Source organism: Eucyclogobius newberryi, unplaced genomic scaffold (genome assembly GCF_026437365.1).
Source record: "Eucyclogobius newberryi isolate DKJ021-1_F unplaced genomic scaffold, fEucNew1.0.hap1 SCAF_576, whole genome shotgun sequence".
Classification (NCBI taxonomy): domain Eukaryota; kingdom Metazoa; phylum Chordata; class Actinopteri; order Gobiiformes; family Gobiidae; genus Eucyclogobius; species Eucyclogobius newberryi.
The window spans coordinates 1,464-20,000 of NW_027316252.1; the positions used below are offsets into that span (position 1 = coordinate 1,464).

The 18,537-nt window shown below is 51.4% G+C and overlaps 2 protein-coding genes across 2 annotated transcripts in view; both read right to left on the reverse strand.

Moving 5' to 3' along the window:
- Positions 1–1,205: 1,205 nt before the first annotated feature.
- LOC140346063 (lysosomal protective protein-like) lies at positions 1,206–11,642 on the reverse strand. Its single transcript, XM_072432320.1, has 8 exons — positions 11,582–11,642; positions 8,380–8,576; positions 6,795–6,906; positions 5,774–5,824; positions 5,611–5,697; positions 2,602–2,757; positions 1,676–1,894; positions 1,206–1,318 (listed from the first exon to the last, which is right to left on the reverse strand). Exons 2-8 carry the CDS (start codon positions 8,574–8,576, stop codon positions 1,223–1,225), a joined length of 918 nt encoding a protein of 305 aa, XP_072288421.1. The 5' UTR covers positions 11,582–11,642; the 3' UTR covers positions 1,206–1,222.
- A 2,583-nt stretch (positions 11,643–14,225) lies between these two features.
- Positions 14,226–18,537, reverse strand: part of snrpb (small nuclear ribonucleoprotein polypeptides B and B1) — a 5,410-nt gene continuing 1,098 nt past the window's right edge. Inside the window, exons 2-7 of the mRNA XM_072432318.1 lie at positions 16,615–16,766; positions 15,944–16,055; positions 14,821–14,973; positions 14,634–14,760; positions 14,435–14,560; positions 14,226–14,369 (exon numbers count right to left, since the gene is read on the reverse strand). Coding sequence (XP_072288419.1) covers positions 14,329–14,369; positions 14,435–14,560; positions 14,634–14,760; positions 14,821–14,973; positions 15,944–16,055; positions 16,615–16,766 — 711 coding nt within the window. The 3' untranslated portion in view covers positions 14,226–14,328. The remainder of the gene's footprint in view (positions 14,370–14,434; positions 14,561–14,633; positions 14,761–14,820; positions 14,974–15,943; positions 16,056–16,614; positions 16,767–18,537) is intronic.

Here is an 18,537-nt window from a genome sequence, read left to right on the forward strand (position 1 = left end):
CTAAAGCAGGACTAAACCAGGACTAAAGCAGGTCTAAAGCAGGTCTAAAGCAGGACTAAACCAGGACTAAACCAGGTCTAAAGCAGGTCTAAAGCAGGTCTAAACCAGGTCTAAACCAGGTCTAAACCAGGTCTAAAGCAGGTCTAAACCAGGTCTAAACCAGGTCTAAACCAGGTCTAAAGCAGGTCTAAACCAGGTCTAAACCAGGTCTAAACCAGGTCTAAACCAGGTCTAAAGCAGGACTAAACCAGGACTAAAGCAGGTCTAAAGCAGGTCTAAAGCAGGACTAAACCAGGACTAAACCAGGTCTAAAGCAGGTCTAAACCAGGTCTAAAGCAGGTCTAAACCAGGTCTAAACCAGGTCTAAACCAGGTCTAAACCAGGTCTAAAGCAGGTCTAAAGCAGGTCTAAACCAGGTCTAAAGCAGGTCTAAACCAGGTCTAAACCAGGTCTAAACCAGGTCTAAACCAGGTCTAAAGCAGGTCTAAAGCAGGACTAAACCAGGACTAAAGCAGGTCTAAAGCAGGTCTAAAGCAGGACTAAACCAGGACTAAACCAGGTCTAAAGCAGGTCTAAAGCAGGTCTAAAGCAGGACTAAACCAGGACTAAACCAGGTCTAAAGCAGGTCTAAAGCAGGTCTAAAGCAGGTCTAAAGCAGGTCTAAACCAGGTCTAAACCAGGTCTAAACCAGGTCTAAACCAGGTCTAAACCAGGTCTAAAGCAGGTCTAAACCAGGTCTAAAGCAGGTCTAACCCAGGTCTAAAGCAGGTCTAAAGCAGGTCTAAAGCAGGTCTAAAGCAGGTCTAAAGCAGGTCTAAACCAGGACTAAACCAGGTCTAAAGCAGGTCTAAAGCAGGTCTAAAGCAGGTCTAAAGCAGGTCTAAAGCAGGTCTAAAGCAGGTCTAAAGCAGGTCTAAAGCAGGTCTAAAGCAGGTCTAAAGCAGGTCTAAAGCAGGTCTAAAGCAGGTCTAAAGCAGGTCTAAAGCAGGTCTAAACCAGGTCTAAAGCAGGTCTAAAGCAGGTCTAAAGCAGGTCTAAAGCAGGTCTAAAGCAGGTCTAAAGCAGGTCTAAAGCAGGTCTAAACCAGGTCTAAAGCAGGTCTAAAGCAGGTCTAAAGCAGGTCTAAAGCAGGTCTAAAGCAGGTCTAAAGCAGGTCTAAACCAGGTCTAAAGCAGGTCTAAAGCAGGTCTAAAGCAGGTCTAAAGCAGGTCTAAAGCAGGACTCACCTGTACTTCTCTTGGACTCCTCCTGGACAGGGTGAGTAAAGGTTGTACATGTTCAGTCCTGAGCTGTAGACGATGGTCTGAACCTCCCCGAGCTGCGGACCAAAGACCAGGGTTAGTCCGGGTCTAGTGCGGGTCTAGTCCGGGTCTAGTCCGGGTCTAGTGCGGGTCTAGTCCGGGTCTAGTCCGGGTCTAGTCCGGGTCTAGTCCGGGTCTAGTGCGGGTCTAGTCCGGGTCTAGTCCGGGTCTAGTCCGGGTCTAGTCCGGGTCTAGTCCGGGTCTAGTGCGGGTCTAGTGCGGGTCTAGTCCGGGTCTAGTCCGGGTCTAGTGCGGGTCTAGTGCGGGTCTAGTCCGGGTCTAGTCCGGGTCTAATCCGGGTCTAATCCGGGTCTAGTCCAGGTCTAATCCGGGTCTAATCCGGGTCTAATCCGGGTCTAGTCCAGGTCTAGTACCAGCTCAGAGCAGTTCGGGTTCTTGTTGTCGTAGAAGTTGCAGTGGTTCTGGTTCTGGTTCTGGTTCTGGTTCTGGTTCTGGTTCTGGTTCTGGTCACAGCACGAGGCCAGAAGTCCGGCCCAGAGTCTGGAACCCAGAAGCCCGTGGTAATACGCAAAGTAGACCAGCGAGTTATCGTTCAGCTCGTAACTCGACATCCCGTTTCCCACGGCAACGCCCTGAAACCAGAGAGAGAACAGTTCAAACAACGCCCTGAAACCAGAGAGAGAACAGTTCAGGCAACACCCTGAAACCAGAGAGAGAACAGTTCAAACAACGCCCTGAAACCAGAGAGAGAACAGTTCAGGCAACGCCCTGAAACCAGAGAGAGAACAGTTCAGGCAACGCCCTGAAACCAGAGAGAGAACAGTTCAAACAACGCCCTGAAACCAGAGAGAGAACAGTTCAGGCAACGCCCTGAAACCAGAGAGAGAACAGTTCAGGCAACGCCCTGAAACCAGAGAGAGAACAGTTCAGGCAACGCCCTGAAACCAGAGAGAGAACAGTTCAAACAACGCCCTGAAACCAGAGAGAGAACAGTTCAGGCAACGCCCTGAAACCAGAGAGAGAACAGTTCAAACAACGCCCTGAAACCAGAGAGAGAACAGTTCAGGCAACGCCCTGAAACCAGAGAGAGAACAGTTCAGGCAACGCCCTGAAACCAGAGAGAGAACAGTTCAGACAACGCCCTGAAACCAGAGAGAGAACAGTTCAAACAACGCCCTGAAACCAGAGAGAGAACAGTTCAGACAACGCCCTGAAACCAGAGAGTGAACAGTTCAAACAACGCCCTGAAACCAGAGAGAGAACAGTTCAGGTGCCCTCTGACCTGCAGGTTAATGCTCTGATCCTCTCTGTGGTGTAGGCGGTGCAGGTGCCCTCTTACCTGCAGGTTAATGCTTGGATCCTCCATGACTCTCTGGGCGAGCGTGGGGATGTAGATTCCGGCGTAACTTTCGCCCGTCAGAAACACTGGGTTCGACTGAAACTCTGGGAACAGCTTCAGGAACTGTTTCAGGGCCAAGTAGTTATTCAGAGCGACCTGGAAACACGAGAGAAGAATGAGGAAGTGCAGAGGAAGCAGAAGAACGAGGAAGTGCAGAGGAAGCAGAAGAACGAGGAAGTGCAGAGGAAGCAGAAGTACGAGGAAGTGCAGAGGAAGCAGAAGAACGAGGAAGTGCAGAGGAAGCAGGAAAATGAGGAAGTGTAAAGGAAGCAGAAGAATGAGGAAGTGTTGAGGAAGCAGAAGAACGAGGAAGTGCAGAGGAAGCAGGAAAATGAGGAAGTGTAAAGGAAGCAGAAGAATGAGGAAGTGCAGAGGAAGCAGAAGAACGAGGAAGTGCAGAGGAAGCAGAAGAACGAGGAAGTGCAGAGGAAGCAGAAGAACGAGGAAGTGCAGAGGAAGCAGAAGAACGAGGAAGTGCAGAGGAAGCAGAAGAACGAGGAAGTGCAGAGGAAGCAGAAGAACGAGGAAGTGCAGAGGAAGCAGAAGAACGAGGAAGTGCAGAGGAAGCAGAAGAACGAGGAAGTGCAGAGGAAGCAGAAGAACGAGGAAGTGCAGAGGAAGCAGAAGAACGAGGAAGTGCAGAGGAAGCAGAAGAACGAGGAAGTGCAGAGGAAGCAGAAGTACGAGGAAGTGCAGAGGAAGCAGAAGAACGAGGAAGTGCAGAGGAAGCAGAAGAACGAGGAAGTGCAGAGGAAGCAGAAGAACGAGGAAGTGCAGAGGAAGCAGAAGAACGCAGAAGAACGAGGAAGTGCAGAGGAAGCAGAAGAACGAGGAAGTGCAGAGGAAGCAGAAGTACGAGGAAGTGCAGAGGAAGCAGAAGAACGAGGAAGTGCAGAGGAAGCAGAAGAACGAGGAAGTGCAGAGGAAGCAGAAGAACGAGGAAGTGCAGAGGAAGCAGAAGAACGAGGAAGTGCAGAGGAAGTAGAAGAACGAGGAAGTGCAGAGGAAGCAGAAGAACGAGGAAGTGCAGAGGAAGCAGAAGAACGAGGAAGTGCAGAGGAAGCAGAAGAACGAGGAAGTGCAGAGGAAGCAGAAGAACGAGGAAGTGCAGAGGAAGCAGAAGAACGAGGAAGTGCAGAGGAAGCAGAAGTACGAGGAAGTGCAGAGGAAGCAGAAGAACGAGGAAGTGCAGAGGAAGCAGAAGAACGAGGAAGTGCAGAGGAAGCAGAAGAACGAGGAAGTGCAGAGGAAGCAGAAGAACGCAGAAGAACGAGGAAGTGCAGAGGAAGCAGAAGAACGAGGAAGTGCATAGGAAGCAGAAGTACGAGGAAGTGCAGAGGAAGCAGAAGTACGAGGAAGTGCAGAGGAAGCAGAAGAACGAGGAAGTGCAGAGGAAGCAGAAGAACGAGGAAGTGCAGAGGAAGCAGAAGAACGAGGAAGTGCAGAGGAAGCAGAAGAACGAGGAAGTGCAGAGGAAGTAGAAGAACGAGGAAGTGCAGAGGAAGCAGAAGAACGAGGAATTGCAGAGGAAGCAGAAGAACGAGGAAGTGCAGAGGAAGCAGAAGAACGAGGAAGTGCAGAGGAAGCAGAAGAACGAGGAAGTGCAGAGGAAGCAGAAGAACAAGGAAGTGCAGAGGAAGCAGAAGAACGAGGAAGTGCAGAGGAAGCAGAAGTACGAGGAAGTGCAGAGGAAGCAGAAGAACGAGGAAGTGCAGAGGAAGCAGAAGAACGAGGAAGTGCAGAGGAAGCAGAAGAACGAGGAAGTGCAGAGGAAGCAGAAGAACGCAGAAGAACGAGGAAGTGCAGAGGAAGCAGAAGAACGAGGAAGTGCATAGAAAGCAGAAGTATGAGGAAGTGCAGAGGAAGCAGAAGTACGAGGAAGTGCAGAGGAAGCAGAAGAACGAGGAAGTGCAGAGGAAGCAGAAGAACGAGGAAGTGCAGAGGAAGCAGAAGAACGAGGAAGTGCAGAGGAAGCAGAAGAACGAGGAAGTGCAGAGGAAGCAGAAGAACGAGGAAGTGCAGAGGAAGCAGAAGAACGAGGAAGTGCAGAGGAAGCAGAAGAACGAGGAAGTGCAGAGGAAGCAGAAGAACGAGGAAGTGCAGAGGAAGCAGAAGAACAAGGAAGTGCAGAGGAAGCAGAAGAACAAGTGCAGAGGAAGCAGAAGAACGAGGAAGTGCAGAGGAAGCAGAAGAACGAGGAAGTGCAGAGGAAGCAGAAGTACGAGGAAGTGCAGAGGAAGCAGAAGAACGAGGAAGTGCAGAGGAAGCAGAAGAACGAGGAAGTGCAGAGGAAGCAGAAGAACGAGGAAGTGCAGAGGAAGCAGAAGAACGAGGAAGTGCAGAGGAAGCAGAAGAACGAGGAAGTGCAGAGGAAGCAGAAGAACGAGGAAGTGCAGAGGAAGCAGAAGAACGAGGAAGTGCAGAGGAAGCAGGAAAATGAGGAAGTGTAAAGGAAGCAGAAGAATGAGGAAGTGCAGAGGAAACACAACAAATAGTCCTGGTTCTTATTGTGTAGTTCTGGTTCTTGTGCTGTAGTCCTGGTTCTTGTGCTGTAGTCCTGGTTCTTGTGCTGTAGTCCTGGTTCTTGTGCTGTAGTCCTGGTTCTTGTGCTGTAGTCCTGGTTCTTGTGCTGTAGTCCTGGTTCTTGTGCTGTAGTCCTGGTTCTTGTGCTGTAGTCCTGGTTCTTGTGCTGTAGTCTTGGTTCTTGTGCTGTAGTCCTGGTTCTTGTGCTGTAGTCCTGGTTCTTGTGCTGTAGTCCTGGTTCTTGTGCTGTAGTCCTGGTTCTTGTGCTGTAGTCCTGGTTCTTGTGCTGTAGTCTTGGTTCTTGTGCTGTAGTCCTGGTTCTTGTGCTGTAGTCCTGGTTCTTGTGCTGTAGTCTTGGTTCTTGTGCTGTAGTCCTGGTTCTTGTGCTGTAGTCCTGGTTCTTGTGCTGTAGTCCTGGTTCTTTACCTCTGTGTCGTTGGTTCTATAGTCCTTGTTGTCGGAGTAGGAGAAGCCGACTCCTGCTGGAGACTCCAGGTACAGCACGTTAGTAATCTGTGGAATAAGTAGCAGCACAGGTCAAAGGTCAGAGAGACCTTTGACCTTTGACATGAGCCCAGACGTTTCAGACCTTGTTCCAGCTGAAGTCGTTGTACTGCAGTGTCACTCCATCGTCCTGGATCTGAAACACAAAGACAAAGTTAGCATTAGCCATTTAGCCTATTAGCTTGACTCTATTGACATGCTATCTTTAGTCTATTAGCTTTACCCTGTTCGCATACTAGCCCCCGATAGCCTTAGGCCCCGATAGCCTTAGGCCCCGATAGCCTTAGCCTTAGGCCCCCGATAGCCTTAGGCCCCCGATAGCCTTAGGCCCCCGATAGCCTTAGGCCCCCGATAGCCTTAGGCCCCCGATAGCCTTAGGCCCCCGATAGCCTTAGGCCCCCGATAGCCTTAGGCCCCCGATAGCCTTAGCCCCCCGATAGCCTTAGCCCCCCGATAGCCTTAGCCCCCCGATAGCCTTAGCCCCCCGATAGCCTTAGGCCCCCGATAGCCTTAGGCCCCGATAGCCTTAGGCCCCGAAAGCCTTAGGCCCCGAAAGCCTTAGGCCCCGAAAGCCTTAGCCCCCGATAGCCTTAGCCCCCGATAGCCTTAGCCCCCGATAGCCTTAGCCCCCGATAGCCTTAGCCTTAGCCCCCGATAGCCTTAGCCTTAGCCCCCCGATAGCCTTAGCCCCCCGATAGCCTTAGCCCCCCGATAGCCTTAGCCCCCCGATAGCCTTAGCCCCCCGATAGCCTTAGCCCCCGATAGCCTTAGCCCCCGATAGCCTTAGCCCCCGATAGCCTTAGCCCCCGATAGCCTTAGCCCCCCGATAGCCTTAGCCCCCCGATAGCCTTAGCCCCCGATAGCCTTAGCCCCCCGATAGCCTTAGCCCCCCGATAGCCTTAGCCCCCCGATAGCCTTAGCCCCCCGATAGCCTTAGCCCCCCGATAGCCTTAGCCCCCCGATAGCCTTAGCCCCCCGATAGCCTTAGCCCCCCGATAGCCTTAGCCCCCCGATAGCCTTAGCCCCCCGATAGCCTTAGCCCCCCGATAGCCTTAGCCCCCCGATAGCCTTAGGCCATGATAGCCTTAGGCCCCGTTAGCTTGTACCAGGAAGGGGCCGTGCTCTGTCAGAAGTCCGTCCAGAGAACTGCATCCTGGGCCTCCATTCAACCACAGCACCAGAGGATCAGACGAGGGTTTGGACTGAGACTCAACGAACCTGAAACAAGAGACCGGGTTTAGACCGGAGACCGGGTTTAGACCGGAGACCGGGTTTAGACCGGAGACCGGGTTTAGACCGGAGACCGGGTTTAGACCGGAGACCGGGTTTAGACCGGAGACCGGGTTTAGACCGGAGACCGGGTTTAGACCAGACCAGAGACCGGGTTTAGACCAGAGACCGGGTTTAGACCGGAGACCGGGTTTAGACCGGAGACCGGGTTTAGACCGGAGACCGGGTTTAGACCGGAGACCGGGTTTAGACCAGACCAGAGACCGGGTTTAGACCAGAGACCGGGTTTAGACCGGAGACCGGGTTTAGACCGGAGACCGGGTTTAGACCGGAGACCGGGTTTAGACCGGAGACCGGGTTTAGACCAGAGACCGGGTTTAGACCGGAGACCGGGTTTAGACCGGAGACCGGGTTTAGACCGGAGACCGGGTTTAGACCAGAGACCGGGTTTAGACCAGAGACCGGGTTTAGACCAGAGACCGGGTTTAGACCAGACCAGAGACCGGGTTTAGACCAGAGACCGGGTTTAGACCAGAGACCGGGTTTAGACCAGACCAGGTGTAGGTGTAGTAGTAGTATTTGCAGTATAAGTACCAGTAGTGCAGGTGTTTTCCGGTGTAGTAGTAGTATTTGCAGTATAAGTACCAGTAGTGCAGGTGTTTTCCGGTGTAGTAGTAGTATTTGCAGTATAAGTACCAGTAGTGCAGGTGTTTTCCGGTGTAGTAGTAGTATTTGCAGTATAAGTACCAGTAGTGCAGGTGTTTTCCGGTGTAGTAGTAGTATTTGCAGTATAAGTACCAGTAGTGCAGGTGTTTTCCGGTGTAGTAGTAGTATTTGCAGTATAAGTACCAGTAGTGCAGGTGTTTTCCGGTGTAGTAGTAGTATTTGCAGTATAAGTACCAGTAGTGCAGGTGTATTCCGGTGTAGTAGTAGTATTTGCAGTATAAGTACCAGTAGTGCAGGTGTATTCCGGTGTAGTAGTAGTATTTGCAGTATAAGTACCAGTAGTGCAGGTGTTTTCCGGTGTAGTAGTAGTATTTGCAGTATAAGTACCAGTAGTGCAGCTGTTTTCCGGTGTAGTAGTAGTATTTGCAGTATAAGTACCAGTAGTGCAGGTGTTTTCCGGTGTAGTAGTAGTATTTGCAGTATAAGTACCAGTAGTGCAGGTGTTTTCCGGTGTAGTAGTAGTATTTGCAGTATAAGTACCAGTAGTGCAGGTGTATTCCGGTGTAGTAGTAGTATTTGCAGTATAAGTACCAGTAGTGCAGGTGTTTTCCGGTGTAGTAGTAGTATTTGCAGTATAAGTACCAGTAGTGCAGCTGTTTTCCGGTGTAGTAGTAGTATTTGCAGTATAAGTACCAGTAGTGCAGGTGTTTTCCGGTGTAGTAGTAGTATTTGCAGTATAAGTACCAGTAGTGCAGGTGTTTTCCGGTGTAGTAGTAGTATTTGCAGTATAAGTACCAGTAGTGCAGGTGTTTTCCGGTGCTCAGGTCCAAATATCCAGAAAAGTGTCTGAAACTCGGTTGTTTGTTTAAACCAGGCAGAGATGTGACCTCATCACCCTTAGGCTCCGCCCCACACAGGAAGTGCAGCCCAGCGCACAGGAAGTATGTCAGCACAACCAGGAAGTGCGACCGGACCGGCCGCATCGGCGTCATCTGCGGAACAGGAACAAGAACTTTATTCAGACCAGATTTGAAACAACAACAACAAAAGCAGCTTGGCGCCCTCTGCTGGCCACAGTGAGGAGCAGCAGTTTAAATGAGTCACATGACCTATTATAAGATATATATAAGACTTTCTACACCATATTTATCTCAGGCCTGAAGACTCAGAACAAGCCTTGTTATCTTCACTTTAATGTTTTACTTTTCTAGACCAGGTTTAGTCCAGGTTTAGTCCTGGTTTAGTCCAGGTTTAGTCCAGGTTTAGTCCAGGTTTAGTCCTGGTTTGGACCTGGTTTAGACCTGGTTTAGACCTGGTTTAGTCCTGGTTTAGTCCAGGTTTAGTCCTGGTTTGGACCTGGTTTAGACCTGGTTTAGACCTGGTTTAGTCCTGGTTTAGTCCTGGTTTGGACCTGGTTTAGACCTGGTTTAAACCTGGTTTAGTCCTGGTTAAGTCCTGGTTAAGTCCTGGTTTAGTGTTGGTTTGGACCTGGTTTAGTCCTGGTTTAGTGTTGGTTTAGTCCTGGTTTAGTGTTGGTTTGGACCTGGTTTAGTCCTGGTTTAGTCCTGGTTTAGACCTGGTCTAGTCCTGGTTTAGTCCTGGTTTAGTCCTGGTTTAGTCCTGGTTTAGTCCTGGTTTAGTCCTGGTTAAGTCCTGGTTAAGACCTGGTTTAGTCCTGGTTTAGTCCTGGTCTAGTCCTGGTCTAGTCCTGGTTTAGTCCTGGTTTAGACCTGGTCTAGTCCTGGTTTAGTCCTGGTTTAAACCTGGTTTAGTCCTGGTTTAGTCCTGGTTAAGTCCTGGTTTAGTCCTGGTTTAGTCCTGGTTTAGACCTGGTTTAGTCCTGGTTTAGTCCTGGTTTAGTCCTGGTTTAATCCTGGTTTAGACATGGTTTAGTCCTGGTTTAGTCCTGGTTTAGTCCTGGTTTAATCCTGGTTTAGTCCTGGTTTAGTCCTGGTTTAGACCTGGTTTAGACCTGGTTTAGTGTTGGTTTAAACCTGGTTTAGTCCTGGTTTAGTGTTGGTTTGGACCTGGTTTAGTCCTGGTTTAGACCTGGTTTAGACCTGGTTTAGTGTTGGTTTAAACCTGGTTTAGTCCTGGTTTAGTGTTGGTTTAGTGTTGGTTTAGTCCTGGTTCAGTCCTGGTTCAGTCCTGGTTCAGACCTGGTTTAGACCTGGTTTAGTCCTGGTTTAGTCCTGGTTAAGTCCTGGTTAAGTCCTGGTTTAGACCTGGTTTAGACCTGGTTTAGTCCTGGTTCAGTCCTGGTTCAGTCCTGGTTCAGACCTGGTTTAGACCTGGTTTAGTCCTGGTTTAGTCCTGGTTAAGTCCTGGTTAAGTCCTGGTTTAGTCCTGGTTTAGACCTGGTTTAGTCCTGGTTTAGACCTGGTTTAGTCCTGGTTTAGTCCTGGTTTAGACCTGGTTTAGACCTGGTTTAGTGTTGGTTTAAACCTGGTTTAGTCCTGGTTTAGTGTTGGTTTGGACCTGGTTTAGTCCTGGTTTAGTCCTGGTTTAGTCCTGGTTTAGATCTGGTTTAGACCTGGTTTAGACCTGGTTTAGACCTGGTTTAGTCCTGGTTTAGACCTGGTTTAGACCTGGTTTAGACCTGGTTTAGACCTGGTTTAGTCCTGGTTTAGTCCTGGTTTAGTCCTGGTTTAGACCTGGTTGAGACCTGGTTTGGACCTGGTTTAGTCCTGGTTTGGACCTGGTTTAGACCTGGTTTAGACCTGGTTTAGTCCTGGTTTGGACCTGGTTTAGACCTGGTTTAGTGTTGGTTTGGACCTGGTTTAGTCTTGGTTTAGTGTTGGTTTAGACCTGGTTTAGACCTGGTTTAGACCTGGTTTAGACCTGGTCTAGTCCTGGTTTAGTCCTGGTTTAGTCCTGGTTTAAATCTGGTTTAGTCCTGGTTTAGTCCTGGTTTAGACCTGGTTAAGACCTGGTTTAGTGTTGGTTTGGACCTGGTTTAGACCTGGTTTAGACCTGGTTTAGACCTGGTTTAGTCCTGGTTTAGTCCTGGTTAAGTCCTGGTTAAGTCCTGGTTAAGTCCTGGTTTAGTCCTGGTTTAGTCCTGGTTTAGTCCTGGTTTAGTCCTGGTTTAGTCCTGGTTCAGACCTGGTTTAGTCCTGGTTTAGACCTGGTTTAGTCCTGGTTTAGTCCTGGTTTAGACCTGGTTTAGTGTTGGTTTAAACCTGGTTTAGTCCTGGTTTAGTGTTGGTTTGGACCTGGTTTAGTCCTGGTTTAGTCCTGGTTTAGATCTGGTTTAGACCTGGTTTAGTCCTGGTTTAGTCCTGGTTTAGTCCTGGTTTAGTCCTGGTTTAGACCTGGTTTAGACCTGGTTTAGACCTGGTTTAGACCTGGTTTAGTCCTGGTTTAGTCCTGGTTTAGACCTGGTTGAGACCTGGTTTAGTCCTGGTTTAGTCCTGGTTTAGTCCTGGTTTGGACCTGGTTTAGACCTGGTTTAGACCTGGTTTAGTCCTGGTTTGGACCTGGTTTAGACCTGGTTTAGTGTTGGTTTGGACCTGGTTTAGTCTTGGTTTAGTGTTGGTTTGGACCTGGTTTAGTCCTGGTTTAGACCTGGTTTAGACCTGGTCTAGTCCTGGTTTAGTCCTGGTTTAGTCCTGGTTTAGTCCTGGTTTAAATCTGGTTTAGTCCTGGTTTAGTCCTGGTTTAGACCTGGTTAAGACCTGGTTTAGTGTTGGTTTGGACCTGGTTTAGTCCTGGTTTAGTTTAGACCTGGTTTAGTCCTGGTTTAGTCCTGGTTTAGACCTGGTTTAGACCTGGTTTAGTCCTGGTTTAGTCCTGGTTTAGTCCTGGTTCAGTCCTGGTTCAGACCTGGTTTAGTCCTGGTTTAGTCCTGGTTTAGTCCTGGTTTAGTCCTGGTTTAGTTCTGGTTAAGTCCTGGTTAAGTCCTGGTTAAGTCCTGGTTTAGACCTGGTTTAGACCTGGTTTAGACCTGGTTTAGACCTGGTTTAGTCCTGGTTTAGTCCTGGTTAGTTGGACTCACCTTTTCTGCTGCTGAAAACACGACCTCGATCGCTTCACTTCCGTGAAATCATGTGATGTCATGTGACTTTCGGTCCAGTCACGTGACATAAAACGAACCGGAAATAATTCTTCTCCTGATAGAAATAAGAGCGTACCAGGAAGTGTTTTATTATGAAATTTTGAATCAAACTGCAGCGTGTCACATGGTCTCACGAAGCGTGTCACATGGTCTCACGAAGCGTGTCACATGGTCTCACGAAGCATGTCACATGGTCTCACGAAGCGTGTCACATGGTCTCACGAAGCGTGTCACATGGTCTCACGAAGCGTGTCACATGGTCTCACGAAGCGTGTCACATGGTCTCACGGAGCGTGTCACATGGTCTCACGGAGCGTGTCACATGGTCTCACGAATCGTGTCACATGGTCTCACGAAGCTTGTCACATGGTCTCACGGAGCGTGTCACATGGTCTCACGAAGCGTGTCACATGGTCTCACGAAGCGTGTCACATGGTCTCACGAACCGTGTCACATGGTCTCACGAACCGTGTCACATGGACTCACGAAGCGTCTCACGAAGCGTGTCACATGTTCTCACAAAGCGTCTCACATGGTCTCACGAAGCGTGTCACATGGTCTCACGAAGCGTGTCACGAAGCGTGTCACATGGTCTCACGAAGCGTGTCACATGGTCTCACGAAGCGTCTCACAAAGCGTGTCACGAAGCGTGTCACAAAGCGTGTCACATGGTCTCACGAAGCGTCTCACATGGTCTCACGAAGCGTGTCACGAAGCGTGTCACATGGTCTCACGAAGCGTGTCACATGGTCTCACGAAGCGTCTCACAAAGCGTGTCACGAAGCGTGTCTCATGGTCTCACGAAGCGTCTCACATGGTCTCACGAAGCGTGTCACGAAGCGTGTCACATGGTCTCACGAAGCGTGTCACATGGTCTCACGAAGCGTGTCACATGGACTCACGAAGCGTCTCACGAAGCGTGTCACATGGTCTCACAAATCATGTCACATGGTCTCACGAAGCGTGTCACATTGTCTCTTGAAGCGTGTCACATGGTCTCACGAAGCGTGTCACATGGTCTCACGAAGCGTCTCACGAATCGTGTTACATGGTCTCACGAAGCATTTCACATGGTCTCACGAAGCTTGTCACATGGTCTCACGAAGCGTGTCACGAAGCGTGTCACATGGTCTCACGAAGCGTGTCACATGGTCTCACGAAGCGTCTCACAAAGCGTGTCACGAAGCGTGTCACAAAGCGTGTCACGAAGCGTGTCACATGGTCTCACGAAGCGTCTCACATGGTCTCACGAAGCGTGTCACGAAGCGTGTCACATGGTCTCACGAAGCGTGTCACATGGTCTCACGAAGCGTGTCACATGGTCTCACGAACCGTGTCACATGGACTCACGAATCGTCTCACGAAGCGTGTCACATGTTCTCACAAAGCGTCTCACATGGTCTCACGAAGCGTGTCACATGGTCTCACGAAGCGTGTCACGAAGCGTGTCACATGGTCTCACGAAGCGTGTCACATGGTCTCACGAAGCGTCTCACAAAGCGTGTCACGAAGCGTGTCACGAAGCGTGTCACAAAGCGTGTCACGAAGCGTGTCACATGGTCTCACGAAGCGTCTCACATGGTCTCACGAAGCGTGTCACATGGTCTCACGAAGCGTCTCACAAAGCGTGTCACGAAGCGTGTCACAAAGCGTGTCACGAAGCGTGTCACATGGTCTCACGAAGCGTGTCACGAAGCGTGTCACATGGTCTCACGAAGCGTGTCACATGGTCTCACGAAGCGTCTCACAAAGCGTGTCACGAAGCGTGTCACAAAGCGTGTCACGAAGCGTGTCACATGGTCTCACGAAGCGTCTCACATGGTCTCACGAAGCGTGTCACATGGTCTCACGAAGCGTGTCACATGGACTCACGAAGCGTCTCACGAAGCGTCTCACGAAGCGTGTCACATGGTCTCACGAAGCGTGTCACATGGTCTCACAAATCATGTCACATGGTCTCACGAAGCGTGTCACATTGTCTCTTGAAGCGTGTCACATGGTCTCACAAAGCGTGTCACATGGTCTCACAAGGTCTCACGAAGCGTGTCACATGGTCTCACAAGGTCTCACGAAGCGTGTCACATGGTCTCACGAAGCGTGTCACATGGTCTCACGAAGCGTGTCACATGGTCTCACGAAGCGTGTCACATGGTCTCACGAAGCGTCTCACATGGTCTCACGAAGCGTCTCACATGGTCTCACGAAGAGTCTCACATGGCGAGTCTCACATGGTGAGTCTCACAAAGCGTGTCACATGGTCTCACGAAGAGTCTCACATGGTGAGTCTCACATGGTGAGTCTCACAAAGCGTGTCACATGGTCTCACGAAGCGTCTCACATGGTCTCACAAAGAGTCTCACATGGTCTCACAAAGAGTCTCACATGGCGAGTCTCACATGGTGAGTCTCACATGGTGAGTCTCACAAAGCGTGTCACATGGTCTCACGAAGCGTCTCACATGGTCTCACAAAGAGTCTCACATGGTCTCACGAAGAGTCTCACATGGTGAGTCTCACATGGTCTCACATGGTCTCAGAGTGCCCCTGATACACAGTGTAAATCAAAGGCAGTGAAGTGACCGGGGTCAGACAAAGTGTCTCCAGGACTTTATTAAAAACAAAAGTACAAAATAAATCTATACAACAAACAAGACACGCCCACAGCAGCTGGTCCAATGAGGTCCAGGATCAGGGCCGAGGAGGCGGTCTCATCCCAGGAGGAGGCGGACCTGAGGGACAGAGAGTTAGTCCAGTCCTGACAGAGGGGGGGGGGGGGGGGGGGGGACAGACTCACCTCTCATTCCCGGGGGCGGGGGCCTCATTCCTGGAGGAGGCATTCCCATTGGAGCACCGCGTCCTGGAGGCATTCCCATCGGGGGCCCCATTGGGGGACGCATGCCTGGGGGAGGGCCCATCATACCTGAAACAGAAGGGCCAATCAGAGAGCAGCACTTCAAGAGAATAATAAGGACTCAGGACCCCGTCAGTCTGACCTGGAGGTCCTCCTCGGCCCATTGGGGGCGGAGCTCCTCGTCCGGGCGGGTACTGTGTGGGGGCCCCTGCAATACTGGCCCCTGCTGCTGCCACGGCGACAGTGCCCCTGCCCTGAGGGGTCATGACCTGAGACAAACAGAGGTTTAGGATCTACAGACTGAAGTCAGTGAGGTCTTAGGGCCGTACCTGCTGTGAGGGGCCCCCCACTCCTCTCACGGGCCCCGCCAGACCTGCAGGAGCTGTCGCCATCGGGGCCCCTGCGGGAACTCCTCTGCCAGCGGCTCTGCCCACGCCAGGGCCCCCTGCCACACCTGCCAGGGGCACACGGGCGATGCCAGTCTGAAAAACATGAGATCATCATCAGCGAAGAAGAGGGCCAGAGGAGAGGAAGAGGAGGGCCAGAGGAGAGGAAGAGGAGGGCCAGAGGAGAGGAAGAGGAGGGCCAGAGGAGAGGAAGAGGAGGGCCAGAGGAGAGGAAGAGGAGGGCCAGAGGAGAGGAAGAGGAGGGCCAGAGGAGAGGAAGAGGAGGGCCAGAGGAGAGGAAGAGGAGGGCCAGAGGAGAGGAAGAGGAGGGCCAGAGGAAGAGGAAGAGGAGGGCCAGAGGAAGAGGAGGGCCAGAGGAGAGGAAGAGGAGGGCCAGAGGAGAGGAAGAGGAGGGCCAGAGGAGAGGAAGAGGAGGGCCAGAGGAGAGGAAGAGGAGGGCCAGAGGAGAGGAAGAGGAGGGCCAGAGGAGAGGAAGAGGAGGGCCAGAGGAGAGGAAGAGGAGGGCCAGAGGAGAGGAAGAGGAGGGCCAGAGGAAGAGGAAGAGGTGGGCCAGAGGAAGAGGAAGAGGAGGGCCAGAGGAGAGGAAGAGGAGGGCCAGAGGAGAGGAAGAGGAGGGCCAGAGGAGAGGAAGAGGAGGGCCAGAGGAGAGGAAGAGGAGGGCCAGAGGAGAGGAAGAGGAGGGCCAGAGGAAGAGGAAGAGGAGGGCCAGAGGAAGAGGAGGGCCAGAGGAGAGGAAGAGGAGGGCCAGAGGAGAGGAAGAGGAGGGCCAGAGGAGAGGAAGAGGAGGGCCAGAGGAGAGGAAGAGGAGGGCCAGAGGAAGAGGGCCAGAGGAGAGGAAGAGGAGGGCCAGAGGAGAGGAAGAGGAGGGCCAGAGGAGAGGAAGAGGAGGGCCAGAGGAGAGGAAGAGGAGGGCCAGAGGAGAGGAAGAGGAGGGCCAGAGGAGAGGAAGGCCAGAGGAGAGGAAGGCCAGAGGAAGAGGAGGGCCAGAGGAGAGGAAGAGGAGGGCCAGAGGAGAGGAAGGCCAGAGGAAGAGGCGGGGCCTCACGTCTTTAGGGGGCGGGCCCTCCACAGTCATGGACACCAGGTTCTCTCCTCGCAGCAGGACCAGACCCAGGACCCTCTTCTCTTCTCGCTCCGGCTGCTTTGTGTTTTTGGGCCTGAAACAAAAAAACATGTTTGTCAAGGAGGGCCCCTCAACGGAGGAGGAGGGCCCCTCAACGGAGGAGGAGGGCCCCTCAACGGAGGAGGAGGGCCCCTCAACGGAGGAGGAGGGCCCCTCAACGGAGGAGGAGGGCCCCTCAACGGAGGAGGCCCCTCAACGGAGGGGGGCGCGTGCCCCTCATGGGCGTGTGGGCGGGGCACAGACACGGGCGTGTGGGCGGGGCACAGACACGGGCGTGTGGGCGGGGCACAGACATGGGCGTGTGGGCGGGGCACAGACATGGGCGTGTGGGCGGGGCACAGACACGGGCGTGTGGGCGGGGCACAGACACGGGCGTGTGGGCGGGGCACAGACACGGGCGTGTGGGCGGGGCACAGACATGGGCGTGTGGGCGGGGCACAGACATGGGCGTGTGGGCGGGGCACAGACATGGGCGTGTGGGCGGGGCACAGACATGGGCGTGTGGGCGGGGCACAGACATGGGCGTGTGGGCGGGGCACAGACATGGGCGTGTGGGCGGGGCACAGACATGGGCGTGTGGGCGGGGCACATACTTGATCTTCCTGAACTCGTCGCAGTCGCACAGAATCAGGTTCATGTGTTTGTCGAAGGCCTTGAACGTCCCGATGAAAATACGACCGTCCTGAAGAATGCACCGCATCCGGAAGTCAATGTGCTGCAGCATCTTAGAGCTCTTCCCCACCGTCTGCAACACAACACACACATTACACACACAACTACACACACAAGCATCTTAGAGCTCTTCCCCACCGTCTGCAACACAACACACACATTACACACACAACTACACACACAAGCATCTTAGAGCTCTTCCCCACCGTCTGCAACACAACACACACATTACACACACATTACACACACAAGCATCTTAGAGCTCTTCTCCACCGTCTGCAACACAACACACACATTACACACACATTACACACACAAGCATCTTAGAGCTCTTCTCCACCGTCTGCAACACAACACACACATTACACACACAACTACACACACAAGCATCTTAGAGCTCTTCCCCACCGTCTGCAACACAACACACATTATACACACACAACTACACACACACACATTACACACACAAGCATCTTAGAGCTCTTCCCCACCGTCTGCAACACAACACACACATTATACACACACAACTACACACACACATTACACACACAAGCATCTTAGAGCTCTTCCCCACCGTCTGCAACACAACACACACATTATACACACACAACTACACACACACATTACACACACAAGCATCTTAGAGCTCTTCCCCACCGTCTGCAACACAACACACACATTATACACACAACTATACACACACATTACACACACAAGCATCTTAGAGCTCTTCCCCACCGTCTGCAACACAACACACACATTATACACACACACATTACACACACAAGCATCTTAGAGCTCTTCCCCACCGTCTGCAACACAACACACACATTATACACACAACTACACACACAAGCATCTTAGAGCTCTTCCCCACCGTCTGCAACACAACACACACATTATACACACACAACTACACACACACATTACACACACAAGCATCTTAGAGCTCTTCCCCACCGTCTGCAACACAACACACACATTATACACACACAACTACACACACACATTACACACACAAGCATCTTAGAGCTCTTCCCCACCGTCTGCAACACAACACACACATTATACACACACAACTACACACACACACATTACACACACAAGCATCTTAGAGCTCTTCCCCACCGTCTGCAACACAACACACACATTATACACACACAACTACACACACACATTACACACACAAGCATCTTAGAGCTCTTCCCCACCGTCTACAACACACACATTATAAACACAACACACTGTAACACACACTGTAACACAACACACACACTGTAACACAACACACTCTCTAACACAACACACTCTGTAACACACACCACACTCTGTAACACACACTGTAACACACACTAACACACACTAACACACACTGTAACACACACTGTAACACACACTGTAACACACACTGTAACACACACTAACACACACTAACACACACTAACACACACTAACACACACTAACACACACTAACACACACTAACACACACTAACACACACACTGTAACACACACTAACACACCACACTGTAACACACACTGTAACACACACTAACACACTGTAACACACACACTAACACACACTAACACACACTGTAACACACTGTAACACACCACACTGTAACACACACTAACACACACACTGTAACACACACTGTAACACACACTAACACACCACACTGTAACACACACTGTAACACACACTGTAACACACCACACTGTAACACACACTGTAACACACACTGTAACACACCACACTGTAACACACCACACTGTAACACACACTGTAACACACACTGTAACACACACTGTAACACACACTAACACACACTAACACACACTGT

Excerpts from the sequence above, each read along its gene's own strand:
- LOC140346063 (XM_072432320.1), bottom strand. The coding sequence starts at position 8,576 with ATGACGCCGATGCGGCCGGTCCGGTCGCACTTCCTGGTTGTGCTGACA. Across the intron at positions 6,907-8,379 it reads GGAAAACACCTGCACTACTG|GTTCGTTGAGTCTCAGTCCA; the intron begins GTACTTATACTG and ends CTCTTGTTTCAG. Across the intron at positions 1,319-1,675 it reads ACCCGAACTGCTCTGAGCTG|CTCGGGGAGGTTCAGACCAT; the intron begins GTACTAGACCTG and ends TTTGGTCCGCAG.